This window comes from Monodelphis domestica, chromosome 6 (assembly GCF_027887165.1).
Source record: "Monodelphis domestica isolate mMonDom1 chromosome 6, mMonDom1.pri, whole genome shotgun sequence".
Classification (NCBI taxonomy): domain Eukaryota; kingdom Metazoa; phylum Chordata; class Mammalia; order Didelphimorphia; family Didelphidae; genus Monodelphis; species Monodelphis domestica.
In genome coordinates, this window is record NC_077232.1 from 32,398,156 (window position 1) to 32,419,216 (window position 21,061).

The window sequence follows — 21,061 nt, forward strand, 5'->3', positions numbered from 1 at the left end:
ATTATATAATTTATATTTTAAGATCATTTTGTTCTAGGCACTGTGCTAATCCCTGAGATACAAAGAAAGGCAAAAGACAGGCCCCGCAATCTCAAGTTCCTTGCCACTTCAAAGGGAGCTGTCAAGTATTCTGGAACACATCCATTCTCTTTCGTTTCCCTTTCCCTATATGTCCTTGGGAAACAAACCCCCAAATGGAGCTTTTGGTCTAATGAAAGAGACAACAGGTAAACAGATGTGTACAAAAAAGTTGTATGTAGGACAAATAGGAGATAATCGAACAAGGGAAAGCATTAAAATTAAGAGGGATTGGAAAAGGCTTCCTGTAGAAGATGGAATTTCAACTAGGACGTAAAGGAAGGCAGGAGGCAGAGATGAAGGACATCATCCCAGGCATAGGATAGTCAGTGAAAATAGCTGATAAATAGGAAAATGGATGTATTTTGGTACAATGTTATATACTGTTTGAAATATCAGTATTGTTACAAATCATTTTTGCAGCAAAATACTTGTGATTATCAGTTATGAGATAAAACTTCATTGAGCAATAGTGCCCAAATAGCTTGTTCAGCTATAGTCTCCTCTGGCTAGACCAAATCTTTATATTTTGTTCAATTTTAGTTCGCATATATTAGGAATGATGTGTATAAGCTATGGAACAGCCTGGGGGTGGTGAGGACAACTAAGATAATGGCATTATAAAAGATAATACCACACACACACACACACACACACACACACACACACACACACACACACACACACACACACGGCATGGCCGAAGGAACTGGGATATTTAGACTGTACAATAAGGTATACATAAAAGCTCTTTTCAGGGCTTTGAAGGGATGTCACATGGAAGATTAGATTTCTTCTGTGTGGTCCCAAATGGCCCAAGTAGCAAACAGGTGGAAGCTATTAATAGAAATTTTAGGATCGAAATGAAAGAAAAGCATCTTTTGATAACAGTGCTACAGCAAAGTGGATTTTGCCTCACTAGAATTCTAAAAAGACGATCCTGGATAACTCAACCCCTCATCTAATATATTGTAGAGGAAATTCTTGTGGAGGTATGTTGGACTAGATGAACTCTGATGTCCCTTTCAGCTTTGTGATTCTGTAACTTGGGTTCAAATACAGGTTTTAATAACGGCATGACCCTGGATAAATCATTTAGCTTTTCCTCATCTCTGAAGTAGAGGTCTAGACCTGATGGCACCTAAGGTTCCTTTTAATCCTAAATAATTTGACATAAAGCTAGGTTTTAGATAATGGGAAAATAAATGTTCAGAATAACAATTTTTCTCTACAAGGTCCAATCTTAACTTAAAGCATAAGGGTCATTGGCTTGTGAGGCAAAAACTGGTTTAAAAGAGAAAGCTTTCGGAGGCAGTTGGGTGGCTCATTGGATTGAGAGTCAGGGCTAGAGAAGGGAGATCCTACCTTGAAATCTGACCTCAGATACTTCCCAGCTGTGTGACCCTGGGCAAGTCACTTGACCCCCATTGCCTAGCCCTTACCATTCTTCTGCCTTTGAGCCAATACACAGTATTGACTCTAAGACAGAAGGTAAGGTTTGCGGAGAGAGAGAGGGAGAGAGAGAGAGAGAGAGAGAAAGCTTTCCTGATGGAAAATTTGGTTCTATGATGGTTGGGAGTAGCCTGAGGAACTTAATTGAATGGAATTGAACAAAAATTGTCTTCATGGCTTTGGTTACCATTCCAACTTCTCCTTTTTGAGCCAGACATGTGCGTTCATTGGTTTAGCAAGAGTTCTTAACCTAGGGTCCACAAACATTAAAAAAAAAAAACAAACCCAACAACCCCGCCCACCTGATTAATGTATTTCAATAGATTTGGTTTCCCTTGTAATCATATGTATTTATAAAACAAATCACATTTGGTGGATACTCTCAGTAAGGAAAACTCCCTCATCAGTGCAGATAATCTTAGATCTTAATCAAATATTCTAGACTTCGAAGCCAGTTTTCTATCTACTACATTGTGCTGGCTCTCCACAATTTAGTACAGAAATTAACTTTTAAAATAGGTCAGATAATTGAGACAATTGCCATGAGCAGAAAGGGATCTATCCAGGTCAGCCATCTCTTATCATGTTATCATGAGGGAATATTTTATAGAAGAGCATGGTAGTCATGCCCAGAAACAATTAATTGCTGCTTAATTATCCTTTATGGACTGATTTATCAATTTATGCTTACCTTTCTTGAACTAAAAAAAAAAAAAACCTTATCTTCAAAAAAAAAAAAAAAACCTCTTCCATCAGTCTTAAATCAATACTGTGTATTGATTCTGTCAACTGGGAATCTAGAAGCTCCCAAACTTGTAGCCTGGAAAGATTTAATGAACCCCTGTTTACTTAGCTTAAAGGTTAAAACCTCAGGTTTGACCCAGTTCCTGTGAGAATCTACCCTGAAGGGAATCTCAGGCTTAACAATCCACTTCAGATGGGACTAAGCCCAAACCAAAGCCCAGTGGTTCTTTGGTACAGTAGGCAGTCTGTCAGTCTTGAATGCAGAGGTCCCTGGGAAAGAGGGTGTGATATACTGGGAGAGGCTTCTGGAGACTAGAAGAGTCACTCAGCTTCAGCTTGGGCTTAGTCTCCATCTGAAGTGGACTGTTAAACTTGAGATTGCCCTCAGGGTGGATTCTCACAGGAACAGGGTCAAACCTGAGGCTTTAACCTTAAGCTAAGTAAACTGGGGTTCATTAAATCTTTCTAGGCTACAAGTTTGGGGGCTTCTAGATTCCATGTTGACGGCTGACAATTCCAAAGAGGAAGAGCAAGAAGGGCTAATGTAAGATTAAACTTAATATCCAATAACTCCAAGTATTACATTTTATAAGATTTATTAATACTCACTTGAAGTAAAAGAAATGAAAGGACAAAATTAAAAGCCTGAGTAAAGCCAGCTTTCGCAGCCGTGTTCCTGGGAAGAGAGCGAGAAGCAGGCTACATAAAACTTATATGCTCCCTACGTTAGTGTGTAACGTGAGAAAGAACATGGGAAGCTGGGAGAGTTCTGGGATACAAATTCAAATTACACAATCCCCCGTGATTCCATTGGGAAAGGAGCATGTGGAAATTTCCGGGATTTACATGCCTAATTTCCCCAATGAATCAGTACACATAACCAACTTATATCTCTAAAGATCTTTAACTAGAAGTACATACAATATTACAGTTCCTATACAATAATTTGGGGATAAGGGAAATAAAAGTGAAAGAGAACAAAACCAACGTGCATTGACAAAAAGGCAATTAGGGGGCAGTCCCCTTTGGCATGAGAGGTTACATTCAAAATAAATGCATTCAACCCAACACAGTTCAATTTCATTACATCCTAAAGTTCACTCTGGATCTTTCTGTGCAGTGTGTGGTTTCTGCAGGCTTCTCCATGGCACCTTCTCCAAACAGTTCACTTTCTTGATTTGGGGAGGTAGCAAGTTTCTTATCCTAAAATTATTCTCAAAAGAATTTAAACCTTGGGATTAAATCACTTGCCAAGGGTCAGTTAATGAAATATTTCAGGCCACATTTGAACCCAGGGCCTCCCATCTCCAGATCTAGCTCTCAACCCACTGACCTGCCTGCCCTTGATCTTTCTAATATTTTTGGCTTGAACAACTTGGAGAAATGACTTCCATGTTTACTATTTGCAGGAGGAAGTTTACCTTGAAACTATAATGGGTTTGTTTTGGTATCCTTAGTTTTCTTGAATGTTTGACATCCATATTAAGTAGATCTGTGTTCCATGATATGGACGTTCTGCCCATAGCTGTGTCACCTCATGGGACTCTGGTCCATGTCGACCCCTAAGTTCAGGGATAAGTAACAGGCTCATGTTCTTCAGAGGTTGTCAAGATTCAATGATGCATACTCTTGATAAGTAACCAGTCCATTGTTTTTGTTAATCCTAAGTGTCTTTGTGATCTTAAGACTTCTCTCACATTTCAATAAGAAAATATTAAATCTTTTTTTTGGCTTGGTTCAAACAGAAGCTACTCCAGCCACATCATTTCAGTTGGTTGTTCTACATTCAATGCCTTCTCTAGCACTATATTCCTGAGGTGTTGCAAACAGAACTATAGGTAATTCTTCATGGTTTATCTGAATTTTTGTCCCAGTGTCCTTTTTGGAGTTTTGTTTCAAACTTCACAAATTGTTTCACAGGATTAAAAGCAACCTAAACAAAAATAGGAATTCAGGCCTCAGTGCAAACAAAAACCTACCAAGGATGGTACAGCATTCAGTTGTATAACAGATGATGCATACCCAACTCCTGTGCAAAGACTGATGCCTTTTGGGAGCTATTGACCGAATATTCATGTTTCTCAGATCCCTTCTGGACTCTAATGTAGAGTCCATAACTAAATTCAACCAATAATGATTAGTTATAAATCCAGTGTGAAGCACTGGACTATGTGCTGGAGTCATATAGGCCAAAACTAAATAGTCTCTGACATATAGGAACTTCCGTCTTCTATTGCAGGAACACAAAACTCACAGGCAAAGGCCATATAAGGTAGAAAAACATTTCAACTGGGGAGATCAAGGAAGGCTTGGTTGAACCCAAAGTATCGATAAAATTTGGATTTATTTAAATACTTTCCTTGAAGTTTGCTTCCATTTACTCTGTAGGTATCTCCTATGTACCTTTTTATGAACATTTTTTTCTCTATTAGAACCTAAGCTCCTAGAGGGCAAAGGTTGCTTTTTTCTTTTTATCTCTAATGCAGACAACAGTGGGTCCATTCCTTGCCAAATTTCCTCCTTCTTCCTTCAACTCAATATATAAAATACTTCTCCCTTACCTCTCCTCATATATCATTACACCAAAAGTTCACCATTACACCAAAAGTGTCTTGTTATCATCTACTTCTGTTTTTAAGATTACAAGTACAATGGAACAATATTACACAATTGCCATGGTCAAGCTTTGGGAAGTAACTCCTCTATGTCCCAGGAGTAGCCTGCATATGGGACACTCCTTATGTCTTGATTTTTCCTTGATAAGTCTACCATCCTTATGAACGTCTATGGTCATACTTCTGTGAGGTCCAGCAAAAATGGTTTATCTCTTGGTTCCAAGGACTCTTTTTACAGGTATTAGCATTTCTTCAGATATAAGACTTGCCCCATTGCAATAGTGTAACACATTATTAATGCCAAGGATTAGCCTTATCAAGAAAATTCTTGGGCTGGAGCAAAGAAAAATAGTATTAAGTCTTTGCATTCCCCACAGAGAAATGTCTGACACATAGGAGATACTTTCCAGTTGTGGAATGTAGGTGTTTCTACTTTGCACAAACTCATCACTTTTACTCTCTCAAAAAGGCTCTTCATGACTTCCTCATTTCAGAACCTGAGCTTCCCATCTGTCAAAATTCTTTTATTCTTTTAAACTCCTTAAAGCTTTCCAAAATTGAATTGCAATCTTCCTTTTAGGTTCTTTCAAACTATTACTTCTCCCTACTTCCATACCTTACCATTCTTGATGCTGTAGTCTTGAAATCTAGAATGTTTTCCCTAATCGCTGCTGTCGAAACCCTTCTTTATAAGTTTCTTTCAAGAAACTCAGATCTTACCTTACCCTCCCCCCTCATTTCCCATGGCTGTATTCCTTGCAATATCTACATTATGTACTCCTGGGGAACTCATTATCTTGAAAGATAACATCAGCCTTAATACTCACACATCATCAGTAAGAACCTCCTGCCCTGGGATGCCTCTGATTAGAGAGCATAGAAAGCATCACCAAACTACCATTTAAGGAGGGCATTTAGTTGAGCTATCTTTTCATTTCCCATTTAAGTGTTCTTTGGACTGCTCCATCAAAACATCTTCTACCCCTCCAAGCTTCCTTTTGTATTAGTTTCCCTCATTAGATTATATGCTCCTTGAGGAATAGGCACTTTTTTTGCATCTGTATCCCCCAGTACTTAGCAAAACTTTCATTCTTTTGCATTATTTCTGTATTCCTTGCATCCTTTTTTAGAGTATACCTATAGTTCAGAAATTTTGAGCTGAGTGGAATCTTGGCAAGATACCTTTGTGTTCAACACCCAATTTTACAAAGGAGAAAGCTGAAGCTCAGAATCAAACAGGCAAAGAGTAGATCTAAGTTCTCAAATGGATTTCAAAGATAATACTCTACTTTTCTACAAAAAGTAATGCAAACCAAGCCCTAGAGGGCAAACACATAAGTAAAAAAATGGGGGGAAAGCCCATGAAAATGTTAACACCAGTCCCAATCCTGCCAGATTCTAGGGTAGTCAGAATTAACATTTCTGTAGTACTTGACCCACAGTAAAGCCTTTTCAAGTTTGTTTCATGTGTACAGGTAACTCTGGTTTCTCCTTCAAAGAAGACTCATCAGAGTACCAGTTCTAACAGGTCTGACCAAGATGGCAAAACTTTGAAAGCAAGCCTCCATGGCTTATGGTACAGCCTCAAGGACTATGAGGGAATTTATAATTCAGCCCACAAACACCACCCAAGATCCTGGAGGGCCTGAAAATGCAATCAAGTCACACCTAAAAGATCCTAGCTTTTACCCTTGCAAATATATGGAGGCTGGAGATCAATAGCAAATATCTGCCTTCAGAACCAAGGTTCAATAAACAGCTTCCCCTTTCAGGCTTTTTTGATGGTGCCATTTCTGTCTATGAATGATTGAGAGATTTAGACCAGCCCGTGGGTTCCTTGCCAAGTCATTTTCCCACCAATCATTTTAGGGAAAATAAACATTACCTATGAAGATTCAATACAACTACAGAATTTCCAAATCATACTGGAAAAGAGGGATAGAATCTGAAGATGTCATAAATTACAACACAGAGACACAAACAAAATTACAAAATGAGTTTATTCCAAAAGCATAGGGGAACATTTACATTTGAACAAGGTGATAAACAGGTGTCTTTAAAAAAGGAAAGAATCAGCATGTGAAGTTTTCATTTTCAATTTTGGAGCAAAAATAACCCTCCGATAATGAACACTATTGCCTTTGGAAGGACTAACAAGTAGGGAAATAGTAGTAGTGGTATAGGAGAATAGAGGAAGACAGTCAAACCAACAATCAATGAGCAAAATCATTTCTGCCCAGTTCTAAAGATCTAAACATGTACTTCAAATGAATAGAGGAAAGTAAGAATAATAATGTCCACATTTACAAAGCTGTAGTCCCAATACAGTTTCTACATTCAAAGTGGCCTTCAGGCTACCTGCTGGTCTGAAATCCAAAGGCCAGACTAGCTGGCCACATGCTTCTCAATGGCAACTATCTATTCCTATGTTTGTCCAGATTCCAAGAGAGCTTAGGTTCAATTCAGAAGCTTATGGAATGTTTGAATATTATTGCCACCACTCCAAAATGATTAATCACCCTGCTCACTTGTTATCATTATTTTAGCCTTTAAAAAATATTTTTTTTTCCCATGAGAATGTGCAGCAGTACCAGTGTGGGGGTTCTGCTTTTTCCTCAATGCAGTGTTAACTACTAAAGCACAATAATGAACATTAATGAAGACACCTGCATTGGAATCATAAGCTATTCCCCACAGAGACATGAAAACACCTAGAAAATGTCATCCAGGCATTTGATTTGGGAGTGAAAGCTAGGGGAGGAGATACTAACTTCTGAACCCCAAATTATGAAAAAGCTATGCTATTAAAAATACCGATGCCATCTGAAAACTTCTCCAACTTGAAGATTTGCTTCATCCACTGTTCTAAGCTATTTAATTTGAATTTTGATTAACCTGAGAAGTTAGAGATTCCAAAAGTGGCAAAGCAAAACTAAGCAAGCATCTTTTCCTCATTCTCCATTCTTGAAATAATTTTTTCCAGGGAAGCTCTGGTCAACAGAATACTAGGTGATACCACCCCTAACGTGAAGGACGCTATTAAAGTCAGATTTAATTTTTGGTTAAAAATTTCCAAAACAGTGCTCCAAAATATGGTTTATTTTTGTGTATATAGCCTTTATGTGTCTTTATTTTTAAATAACAATAATGTTAAATGCAAACTGACTCAAAACCCATCACTGGCTGGGGGGAAAGTTGACCAATTTACTCCAAAGAGGACAATCACTGCATCAGACTACCCATTCCTGGAGTGCTTCTCCTTTTTATTGATTTGTTTTGTATAATAAAGTTTCACAGCATATATATATATATGTGCACACATATATTTTTATACTGAACATTAAAACCCTATATTCCAAACAAGTTTGCATCACAACACATGGAGAAGAGTTATTTTATGTAAGCAGTATAAAAGCAACTTACTTTGCCCCATTAATGTCATTCCCAGAGTTTATTAAGTAAATCAATGTCTGCATTTAAGAAAAAGCTGGTAAATATTTTTCCTTTTGTGACACAGAAATCAGTAGGGCTGCATTAGTGCCTGGCAGCTCAGTTGAAAGAAATAAAAGCAAAAAGGACGTGACCATTGAATATTACACTCTTCTCCATATATTGGGTGGAAGGAGGATGGAGGGGAGAGGAAAACCACTAACACATCATAACTGATGTGAGCCTTCATGAATGACCCCTTCTATCACTTATCAAAGCAGACTCTACATTGTATTACATGTTTTAGCCACAAACAGCTCTCCGGTTAATATATAAACTGTCAAGATGTTTTAAGGGAAACCACATACATTGTAGTTTCCAAGTCTGAATAAACCCTGAAGACACTGCAAAAAAAAAAAGCAAAACAAAACAAACAAAAAACACTGCAAGATTGCTGACAAAGCATCCAAAAATACAGCTGTGATTTCTCCTTGGACACGTCTGTATTCCGTTAGAAAAGTAGATCAAGACATACAAAGGTATAAAGAACATTGAAGTCTTTACCTGAAGGCAGCAGTCTTTAAAGGGCTATTCCCAGCAACCCAATGAGTGGTAGTTTAAGAGTGTTTTAAGCTTGTGACAGCGCTGAAGAATGTGATGTATTCAGTAGAGTCTTCCCCGACTACGATTTCCTCGTCCTCCCCAACCTCGGCCACCTCTACTTCCCCTGAAGCCCCCTCTCTGCTCTACGAAAAATCGAACAATGAATTAGCTCTCGTTCAGGAATTGATAGTACAGTAAACAGGGAAGAAACACTGGTTCTGAGTGCAGAACAGGAAGGTAGGCCCTACAGGAATAGTGCATTCCTAGTGTAGAATAGGTGTAACATGCACTCTGATGCATAAGACTGACCTTATTTTTATCACTATATAATAAGTTGCAATACACACTGTGCCACCTTATTATTTGTGCACCTTTAGTTGGCCTAACATCAACAGGTAAATGAAAATTGAAATGCTTTTGGTACTATAAAATTACTTCTATATTTAATATTGAATGGGCATCAAAAACTTTTTAGCCTTTCAAAAAAAGATACAGCGGCATTTGTGTAAAAGTTTCATGGTATCAAATGAATAAGAATAGGATTCATTATTCACAAAGACCCCCAGGGTAAGAGCAAGAAAAACAGGTGGGAAAAATAAGGGTATACTAAGATATTTATCTATTCATATATACTTTATTAAGAACTGCTGCCTTGAGTGGAACAAGTGGGCTAATGATATTAGGAAAATGTTCAAAGCACAATGAAAAACAAATCTGCAAACTTTTAAATGTAAAGTGCTTTAAAGAAAACCTCACATCTCTTGCATTTTAGAGGTAGCCTGGTGTAGTACTGAATAATGAGCTGATGATCTCCAAGTTTCACCATATCTGGTGGGAGACCAAGGGAAAATTCTATAAACTCCCAGTGCTTCTCTCTCTTAAGTGAAAAGAAATGCAGATCCAGATGTGTGTTATTAATGTGAGTTTCCACACTGGGAGCTCTCCATCTTGAAATAATAACCCTCCCTGCTTCCCAGTCATGAAATTCAAAGGCCACAAAGTTAACCCCTAGAGAAACTAAAGTAATGTTAGGCCAGGTAGGTACACAAATCAAATACTTAGCCACCTGATTCTTCAAGAAATACTTGGGGGAGGGGGGTATTGGTGGGGGCGATGTGGGGAAGGGAGAGAGGAGAGAGGGCACACAATGAAAAGCAGCTTGCTTGGAAGAAATAAGCTTTCTTTATATGCAAGCCTATGCCAAATCAGTTCATATAAATCCCCCTTAGAAGCAAAAAATGCTCACTCCCCAAGAATCCTAGAGGACGGATGTTACTACCTAATACCTCCACTCCCCAAGTAGAAAGGAATACAGTGCCAGTTTCCACATACAGTATATTAAGGTAGATTCTCTCAGTGCCTAAACTACTCCTTGATTTCAAAGTTGGCACCTTTGGTAACTGCCCATGTGCTGTCACCAAAACCATGAAACTAAGTGGAAACTCCCTAAAAGATTATCCCAATGGGCAGGACGTTGCTGTGTTACAACCAGGAAGTCACTCAGGCACTGAGGGAATCTGGGTCATGATATCTAGATGTAACACTTGATTTTAAGTGTCATGTTTTCTCAGCCTAATTCCACGTGCTACTTGTACCCAAACGCCAACGCTCACCATAATTAAAGTTGCCCAGATTGCTGCTGTATTTTCCACTAGGAGGATTATATATTTGTCTAGCATCTCGTTTTGGTCCTGCTGCAGCTTTTTTGGGTGGTGAACCTGAACTTGTATCTTCATTTGTCCTCTTTTGACTAGAAGGAAACGATAAAAAAAAAAGAAAGAAAAAGAACACTTAAAAGTTCTATCCTTTTGTTCCATAATCCACGGCTACCAATTTGTGTAGACTCAAGAAAGAAGTCACTGAAGCCAGCATCAAAACTAACAGATACATTAGAGGACAGGACAAAATGTCTACACACTGGAATCTTCTAGCTAACTTGTGTTTAGTTAAGCATATGAGCAATAATAATAATGCTCACTAGGGAATATCATCAACTGCCCCAGCCTGCCTGGGAAAGGACAAATATGATGAAATGTCTGGTGAAGGAAGGGCCTTAGGAACTATACATATGTGTGATGTTTGATGTAAATACTATATAGATGTATGACCTCAGTAATACTTAGGGGAAGGAAATGAGAATAAGCATTTATAGAGTATGTCCACTATGTGCCAGACCCTGTGTTAAGTGCTTTATAAATCTGATACCATTTGCTTCTCACAACAACTTTGGGAAGTAGGTGCGCCATTGTGACCCTCGTTTTATAAATGAAGAAACTGAGGCAAAAAGAAGTGACTTGCCCAGGGTCACATAGCTAGGAAGTGTCTGCATTTGAACTCAGTTCTACCTGACTCCAGGTCTAATGCTCTATTTGTTGCACTATTTACCTGCCTCTAATATTACTGAGTAATATTCCTTCAAGGAAATTTATTGATCTGCAGAATAAGCTAAATTCTTTCAAAATGTAGAGAGCAGTGAGGAAAGCCCTATTCAATGCCAGAGAAACAATTCTGAATTACTAGGAATTTACTCTATAGGCATTTGTAGTATGAGAATTGAATTGGGCAATTTAGATTTACTTCTAAGAATCCTTATGCATTCTACTTTGACAGGCTTAAAAAGAGAACAGCTCAACCGCAAAGACTTTCCTTACCCCATCTCAGCCTTCTGTACAGGTTTCCAAGACAATGTCACTGTGCTCTTGTAAGAAGGAGGAATGTGAAAGAGATCCTAAAAAGATAAAATAGAGGGTCAAGTTTCCAAATTCAAACCAACTTCCAAGGAATGCAGAAGTCAAGATGCCAGAATCCCCCCTATTTCTCAGATGACCACAGCATTAGCTTGAATTGACCCAGCCATGAGTTAAACACAGTTCTTGATCTTTCAGCTTTCATTATCATTTAGAATGGAGAATTCTAGAAGAGAGTCTCACCCTGAAAATCTTTTGGACAAGTGATTGAATCCTGGTCTCAAAATGAAAGTGTTCAAGAGGAAGGTCATGTGAGCAGACAAAAGTTGGAAAGGTCCTTAACAGCCATCTGCTTCTCATTTCACAGAGAAGGAAATGGGCTCAGAGAGGACTTTCCCATGGTCAGAGGGAAGAAATGCTGGAAGGCAGGATCTGAACCCAAGTCTTCCTGTCTCCAAACTCAGCATATTAAAATACCAAAAACACACTGCCTTTTAGCAACTCAGGCCACAGTTTTCTGTATAAATCTGCCTGCTACTTTAACACATGCATGGCGCTCATGGCTGGGACCATAAGCAATTATTTCTTTATTTCTTCCCTTATCTTTTCTCTTAGAATCAGTACAGTGTATTGGTTCTAAGGCAGAAGGGCGGTAAGGGCTAGGCAATGTGGGCTAAGTGACTTGCCCAGGGTCACCCAGCTGGGAAGTGTCTAAGGTCAAATTTGAACCCAAGACCTCGTCTCTATACCAGGCTCTCAATCCACTGAGCTACACAGCTACCTCCTTGCAAACAGTGATTTCTAAGGGACACTTCAGGTTTCAGAATGAGTGGCACCTGTGCCTTCATACAAAGAAGCCCACAATGATATCCACCCTTCTCTATGAAATACAACCATTTCTGAGGTGCTTAAGCAGGGCCAAGACCAGTGAACACACACTGGAATACAAGGAGAATCCTGCTGGGGTCTTATGAGGGAAGAGAAAATTGTTCTGAGACTTAAGGCAGAGAAGCTGATTCAAGTTTTCCTTAAGCTCTTTTTCCTTAAAACTAAAACAAAAAAACCCTTACCTTCTGTGTTTTAGAATTAATAGTTTGTATTGGTTCAAACGCAGAAGAGTAGTGGGGAATAGGTGACTTGCCCAGGGTCACACAACTAGGAAGTGTCTGAGGCCAAATTTGAACCTAGGACCTCCCCATCTCTAGGCCTGGCCCTCAATCCACTGATCCATGTAGCTATTGCTTGTAACCTTCTTTCTTGAATATTTTCTTTTCAATTATATTGTGAGCTCCTTGAGGACAGGGACTGTCGCTACCACTTAGCAGTGTGTCTGTCACATATTAGAGACTTAAATATTTACTGATTCTCTCCCTCATCCAGGTGACTTTCATTATAAAGAAAAAAGTTAAAAAAAAAAACAACACACTGGGGGGCAGCTGGGTAGCTCAGTGGATTGAGAGTCTGGTATAGAGACGGGAGGTCCTAGGTTCAAATCTGGCCTCAGCTACGTCTGAGCTGTGTGATCCTGGGCAAGTCACTTGACCCCCATTGCCCAGTCCTTACCACTCTTCTGCCTTGGAGCCAATACACAGTATTGACTCCAAGACGGAAGGTAAGGGTTTAAAAAAAGACAAAAACACACACTGAAATGAGGGAGCAGAAAAACCTCCCAACACACCATGCTTGAGAGCAGATTCCACAAAGAGAGGTATTTTGTCATCTCTTCAGGGAAGCAATTACCAAAGGGCCCCTATCTAGCAAAGGTGAGTAGTAGGTCTAATAAATCCAGGGATAGCACACTAGGTCATGCTGCCTCTCACTCATACACAATATTGTTCTTAATAAAGCATTTAATAAAATTGTCAGACGACTAGATCCTCAGATTTGTCCCAATCTTATACCACAATTTTTGTTGATAAAAAGAAAAATTAGATGCCAAAGCCTTTCTTTTTGGTGCACATCTAAAAATAATGGCTTGAGTTCTTGTTACTAGAAACATATTCAAACTAATATGAAGAAAAAATGTATGATTTAACATATTAAGTGTACACCGACAAGCAAAAATGGAAATCACCCATGCCAATCTTATAATATGATAAAAATAGAATTGGCATAGAAGTATAACTTTCAACTGCATATTTAGATATATGTATTTTATAATTCACTTTTGGCCTTTCCTCATTTTTTTGTATAGTAAAATTTATAACAATAAAAACTACTTGCTTTCTTCAAAAACAATACTGTTCTTCCAGTACTGTGGAATAAGCGACAGTAGTATTAACTCCCTCTTCCAAAAAAGGTAGCTAAGGTACCAAGAGGGGAAGGGATCTGTCCAAGGTCACATAGCAAGTGAGTAACCGATCAGAACCTGGGCCTATGTATCTTGACCTAAGCTCAGGATTCTTCCCCCTATTCTGCTTTCTTAAATGATTCTCTGGGTTTTCCTATTCAGCAAACATTTCTCGGGCAGCTGGTAGTAAGTACAACGGAAGGTTTGGATAACAGTTCCTTTTAGTCTGAGCATGGATCTAAGAGGGGGCATAAGACAGAAAGCTAGGTAACTATGAAATAGGTGAGAACACATCTGAATAGGAGAATATGGATAATAAAATGCTATGTAAGGTCTGCAGAGGCAGCTTGTTACAGCTACAGGAGGAATTAAGGAAGGTTTGAGGGTAGGTATCTACATTGGATTCTAAAGGGAGTAAGAGCTCATTTGGCAGAGATGAACAGGAGCAACTCTCTACAGAGTAGAGTTTGTAACGTGGTCACACGTTACAATGAATGGGAAGTGTGAGAATTTATTTTTCATGTAGGGTATTAATTTCTATATATGAGAGAATTACTGTTGTTGCTATGTCTGAGATCTGGGTTGGAGATACCATCCAGCTTTTGCTGCTGCATGTAGAAATTTTCTCTGCCTTTGGGAATCCCAAGGAATGCCAACCTCACCCCATAAATGAAGGGGAGAAGGAATCCTTTCCCACATAGGTGACCTGTGCAGGGATGAGATGGAGTGGATAGTTTGATGGATCACATCTTAATTAGTTATCACCAATAAACGACATCTCAGGATAATCAAAGGAGGGCTACTCAGCTCAGATTGTTTCTGGTCCTGAGAGTCATGGAGAAAATTATATCACTTTACTGGTTATGATGTTGACTTACACCAATAAACCATAAACTTGTATTCTCACCTGAAAATAAGTCTCTTAGATAATTTTAATTGTAATAGAAGAGGTAAAGGGGTAGAGAATTTAAAAAGGCATTAATTTGATAAAAAAAAAAGTTATTTTTTAGATTCAAATATGGCCCCAAGAGCCTTTAAGGACCCTCCCAGGAAGAAAGTTAGGATCTTGAGTCAAAGAAACTCAAAATTTGCTTAGGGCACTACAAAGTGGTTCCATTGTAATGCAATTCTGGAATAGATACCCTTGGGGCCTTCAGTAAATAAAGAGCATCATTGAATTCAGAGATCAGAGGATTTTAAAATGAAGTGGGATAAAAGGAACATGGGGACAGGAGCATTCCAAGGTGATATGAGATGTGATCACATGAACTTCTCTCCTAAGGAACCAGGAATAAGTGTGTCAGGTATAGGGGGCAGAAGAGGGTGCTGGTGCCTGAACAGGAGAGTTGGCCATTCCCTTGTAAAAGACAAAGCTAAGGCTCAGTAGAAAACTGGAAACTTCAAATGGTTTGAAGAAGTGATCAAGAAAGGAAAGTCCAGTGTGGTCCAATGAAACAAAGTCAAGTCAACAAAATGAGTCCTGTTCCACAGAAAGGCACAAAGGAGAGGCTGATTGTGTTTCTGTGGCAGGTCAGGCATTTTGAAATCTCAAGTTGGCAAGAGTGGCAGTCAAATATAGTGATTTGAACTTCAGAAATGAAAACTCAAGACATGAGGCCTCCCTCTACAACTTACTACTTTAACCAAGATCAAGCCTCTAAACCAGTCTGAATTTCCATGGGCTCATCTGTAAGTGGGGATAACAATACCCACTCTAAGGAGCTGATTTAAAGATCTTATTATTGTGACTTTTTCCAGATATAGGTTGTTGGTTCCCTATAAATGAAACAGGACTTAGTCGTCATGTAAAATGAGGACACTGTTTTTACATCATTTAGGTTCAGTTACTGGGAAAGAGTGTTGTATATTTTAAGTTTCAAATATATGATATTATTATTAGCCTGTTTCCCTTCCATTGTTCAAAATGAATTCTGCAACACCTAACCTTGGAAGGCATCACCAAAAATAAAGACAAAAGTCACTCTACCTGAACATTCAGAAGGAAAAATAGAGAAAAGGGAGAATTACCTTGATTAAAACATTGATGTTGTTCGTTATTTTCAAAGCTACGACTTTAATTTTGTTCTGCAAAAGGATAACAATGTAAGTGGCAATTTTAACAGCTTCTTTTATGCATTTTTAGTTCAGAAATAAAACACTTTTAAGAATCATATTAATTTTCCAGAACAATTGTTATAAAAAGGGAATTCCCTGGTTTAATTCTAGGTTTACTGCTATACCTTGGTAATTACTGAATAACTATGTAGATAGTTCTACCTCATTAAACCTTAATGATGGCACGAGAGATTGAGATCCTTCTCCTTACCTTGACTGATCTGATCAATAAAGCCTGATATACAAGTTAGATCTAAAGTAAATGGGACAAGGTCACAGGCACTAAGAATTGGCACAAATCAATGGATATTACTTAAAAAAAAAACACCCCCCCCCCAAATAATTTGCCCTATTTCTGTGGCAAAGGAGTAAGTATCTGGCAAAAAAGTAGACCAAAAGTGGCAAGCAAATACTACAATATAACTAGTCTGGTATAGCTTAACAGTCAATCTTTTCTGCATAAAATTCAAACATTAAGTACCTACTGTGTACATGGAAAATAAGGATAAGACCCAAGTATGAGTAATTGGGGTGGGGGTGGGTACATGCCCCAAAGGCATTTTGGAGCAAGTATAGCAAGAATTGTGTTTTAGGAAGGTCTATTTTTAATACCATTTACTCAAACAGTCTATTTGAAATCGATAATTTTACATAAACAGCTTTATTTCACATATCATTACCAATTTAAAGATAGAAACTGCAATGTGGAATATGGAAGTTCATTTTCAAAACAATCTTAAAATTATACTTTTATCCTAAAGTATTTTTTATACTATCATTCTGACATACTAATATTTAGGTGGAAGGAGGTCAAGTTAATAATGTAGTGTAATAGCAGTATTTAAGTTATAAACTTAATATCAATAAGCTTAGCGCTTCAACAAAACATCTTGCTCATTGGAAATGTCAAAGAGAATATTTGGCAGGAATCGCATGAATAGTTAACATAAAACTTTCTACTATACCATTCTGAAAACAAGAAACCCATTTTATTTTCATGAGATGCCAACACTATTTCTTGGGCTAAGGCAAAATGCTAGTGAGATTTACTAGGTCGCTTTGAAAAAAAAAAAGGCATTTAAGAATGAACTCTATACATGCATTCAGCTACTTATCTAAGCTGTGGTTAAAAATAGTATGGTAATAGCTTTCTTTCTAGGAAGGTGATTAGCATTCTTACCTCTTCTGTTTTTAAGGCTTCACCTGTTTTCCCCTGAAGAGCCAAACGAAGTTGTCTGATATAAACCTGTAAACCTCTGGCAAAGTACTGCAGCCTAATACAAAGAGGTGGTTGTTAATTCCTGAACTTTCATGGCACCCAAGAACATTATTTATTAAAAATATTATTATATTTTTATTATATTATATTATTAAAAAATAACTACCAAACAGTGAAAGCCTATATGGTATTTAGAGCCAAAGAAATCAGAAGAGATAATTATTCAGTTGATATGAGTAATATATATATATATATATATAGCCAAAACTAGCTTTATGTTGGGTCCTAAAAATAAGTTCCCTTCCTTGATTACACAGGGATGGTCTAGGAGATTAGAGATATCAAACTTGAAGGCCAGAAGCCTGAAGTGTGCCCCAAACCATATTAAAATGCAAGTGGGAAATAATAAAGTAAATAAAAATCCAATAGAGCATAGATAATGTTAATTTGTGGTTTTCCAAGTCAGTATGTGCTGGCAAGGATCTTTTCTATTAGTTTGTCACGTAGTAGGTTGAACTGAGTTTAAAAAGCTTTCTGAAGTGATCTGATTCCTTAACTGATTTAAGATGCTTTGATGAAATCTATTTACACTGAATGCTGCCCCAACTTTAGTTTGGAGGCCATTCTACTAGGAAGCACTAAGATTTCATTTGTGTTCATTCAGTTAACCCTTGGCTTTCAGAGACAAATATAGTATCAACTTCAGTCTTTTAAGAAGTTTTAATAAAATCTATTGAACTAGGTATGCCAAGTCAATCAATCAGACTCTCCAAAATCAGGACCATTTAATCCAAACAGGAGCTGGAGTAGATTTGTAATCTCACTGGAACAGGAAACTTCTAAGAGAGGAAACTCCCACTACTGACACAGGTCATGATACTCAGGCTTTTGCAACCTTAGGCACACAGTTATTTGGGGTCTTAAAAGGTTGAGTTACTTGCCCAGTTATAAAGTCAATACAAATCACAAATGTAACTTGAACTAAGGCTCTTCCTGGGTCCTAAAGATTATCTGATAAGCTCAGAGCCTTTCAATACCCTTCTTATCACAAGGTACCCAGAAATGAAACTATCTCAGGTGTCACTTGACTCGGTCAGAGAGCACCAGAGTGGTCATCCTCCTAGTCCCTGGCTCCCAGACTTCCTTTAATGCAAAGTCCAACTACAGTTGATTTCTGGCCTACCTTATCCTTGCCTTGAATGCTGAGTAACCTGCAGTCTGCCTCAACTTTCCCAAATGCACAGCTAACCTCCAATTTATTGTCCTCAAGAAGTGGGACTTCAAGGATTGGGTTCCTGTCCCATCCTTTATTGACATTAGGCGAGTTAGCTTCACCCCCATTCCCATCTCTACATATCCATTTAATAGCCCTGCTGCTTCTGAGCATTAGGTTACTCTGACCAGACCTGCTCTGGGGAAGCCCTATTGGCTCTTTGGGGTCTATCCATCCCTTCTTAGAAGCTCACTCTCCTTAGGCTGGCACGCTCATAAGCCTTCACCTTGTGACTCCATTTACTTTTTCTGTCTGAAAAACAGGACAGCAGTTACTTAGCCCTCAGCATGAAGAATAGGGATAGTCTCTTTTCAGAGATTTAGTAAAGATAACTCCCCTGCTGCCCAGGATTGGATCCCTTTGATCAGCCACACATCACCTGATTTTGAAGTCTTTCAGTTTTTCTGCATTCAGCTTAGCTGTCAAAAAATCTGGAAGTTTTCGGCCCAGCTGGTGAAAACTGTACAACAAACACTCCACGTAGCTGAACTGCAACTTGGGCTCTTCATTGCCAGCATTTTCTCCATTTTCAGCTTCTTCGGGAGGGAGCGGCATGTATTCCTGATAGATAAAAGTGAAAAAAAGTGGTAATTTTCATATGAGGTTATGTTTTCTTTTTACACCTTTAATAGGAAATACACTGATGAGAAACTAGGCATGTTTGTAAGTATTGTTGACGAAAAAACTAATAGAATCCTGAACCCTGGAGAGTAGTGATACTTGTAGAGTGACACCAGTGTCAGGTAGTTTTTGTTTTAAAACAAGTCTTTACTTTTCAAGTATGGCTATTCACAGTTGCAAAAATTCACAATTCCTAACTTTGGGGTTCATTTGATTTACATGGCGCTCAGACCAAATCTGCAACTGTCGCTAAACAAAGGTATCACACGATGCTCCTGTGAAAAGGTAAGACTAAGGAATGTCTCTTAAGAACAGGGAACAGATAATTTATAGATGTATGGGAGGACAAAGATAAGAAAAGCCCTTGCTGAGAAGACAATGATGGGCACAATCCATATACTTACTATTCTATTGAGTTATCAAAGCAGTAGGATTAAATGTGAACCAAGAATTTCTTTTCTGGTACCTAATTATACTTGGTGTAGTGCCACTGATGGCCAACTTGGTACTATCACAATAAGGCAAGGCAGTCCTGGGGCCTCATATTATCAATTTCAAGACCATACAACATTTCAAGAAAGATTTGAACTACGTCTTGAACTCAAATAACAAATTTCATGAGACTACTTTTGATAAAGGATTAAGGAGGAGGCTGTGATAATACTCTCATATGGCAGTTACAGAAAAAAATGACTATACCAGACAAGGCCAAAACTACATATTTATTAAAAAAAATTTTTTTTAAAACTTTATCACCCTAAAAGCAAAGTAAAACTGTGGTTTTGGAGTAAAGGACTAGCAACTAGGAAATTCTATGGTTAAACTATATTTTGTGGTAGCTAAGAGAACATTCAATTTGAAAAATGATATTAATAATTTTAATTGCATATTATTAGGGGGGGGAGAGTTCTTACCAACAATTTATCAAATAGTTTCTTTAAATTTGTTTCTAATTTTTCCATGTCACCACAAAATGAACTCATCTCTGCAAGTAGTTTCAATACCTAAAAGAAACATTTTGTTAGATAAGAATCTTGGTTAGAATTAATATTTGTTAAATTTTCAAATAGTATTAAAATTAATATTAGTTATCAACACAATGAATTAAACTTGCTTTGCAACTCCAAATTTAAACAAATAGAAGGTATAAATGACTTAATTTTTTAAGCAGTTCTTTTAAAATACTCATGACACTGTTTGAATTTTCTAAGTTTAGGTCTCTGTCTTTATAGTCTCATTGTTGTCCTATTCCTGGTTTTGTAAATTTCTAGACATCCTGTCATTTTAAAAGTCTATTCATTGTCATTTATTTATGTAAAGAGAAATAGAACAGAAAGATATGTGGCATAACAGCTAGATGGTGATAGGCCCCTCCCCTCCCCCCTTTCTTCTTTATTAAAAAAAAAAAATTCTTTGTGACAAAGAAGAGCACTCAAGGAGGGAGGGAGAGGAGTTTAAGGGGAAATTTAGGTGACTTAAAAACCAAAACTATTGAGGCAATAGGACCAGGGCTGGAGACAGGAGGTTCTAAGTTCAAGTGTGGCCTCAGACATGTTCTAGTTATATGACCCTGGTCACTTAATCCCTATTGCCTAGCCCTTGCTCTTCTGCACTGAAATACTTAGTTTTGATTCTAAAACGACAGAAAGGTTTAAACAACAATAACAGAAAAGATATCAATTAAAATAATTTTAAAGATTGTGCAAAAATGATAGGCAAATACAATTCCTTAAGCTTAAGGGGATACTTTACAGTTAAGTATAGATGAAAGAATTTAAAGAAGTATATAACTGAACAGATATTTGCTAATATTATTAACCAATATATTTTTATTTTTAAACTTGCCTCTAAGTCATAAAATTAACTCCTGATAAAGACATGCTATTTTTTTTGTCTTTAAGAATTATGAAGCCGTTTTGGTAGTAATTAATAATT

At 37.8% G+C, this 21,061-nt stretch overlaps 1 protein-coding gene across 2 annotated transcripts in view; it reads right to left on the reverse strand.

Moving 5' to 3' along the window:
- Positions 1-6,871: 6,871 nt before the first annotated feature.
- The window catches only part of API5 (apoptosis inhibitor 5), a 34,835-nt gene continuing 20,645 nt past the window's right edge, over positions 6,872-21,061 (reverse strand). Inside the window, exons 8-14 of one of the 2 annotated variants that reach the window (XM_007497342.3) lie at positions 20,041-20,130; positions 18,885-19,066; positions 17,194-17,287; positions 15,927-15,983; positions 11,573-11,649; positions 10,535-10,671; positions 6,872-9,059 (exon numbers count right to left, since the gene is read on the reverse strand). In XM_007497342.3, coding sequence (XP_007497404.1) covers positions 9,037-9,059; positions 10,535-10,671; positions 11,573-11,649; positions 15,927-15,983; positions 17,194-17,287; positions 18,885-19,066; positions 20,041-20,130 — 660 coding nt within the window. In that variant the 3' untranslated portion in view covers positions 6,872-9,036. Of the gene's footprint in view, positions 9,065-10,534; positions 10,672-11,572; positions 11,650-15,926; positions 15,984-17,193; positions 17,288-18,884; positions 19,067-20,040; positions 20,131-21,061 lie in introns of both variants that reach the window. The other variant, XM_001362593.5, reaches the window with a different exon arrangement.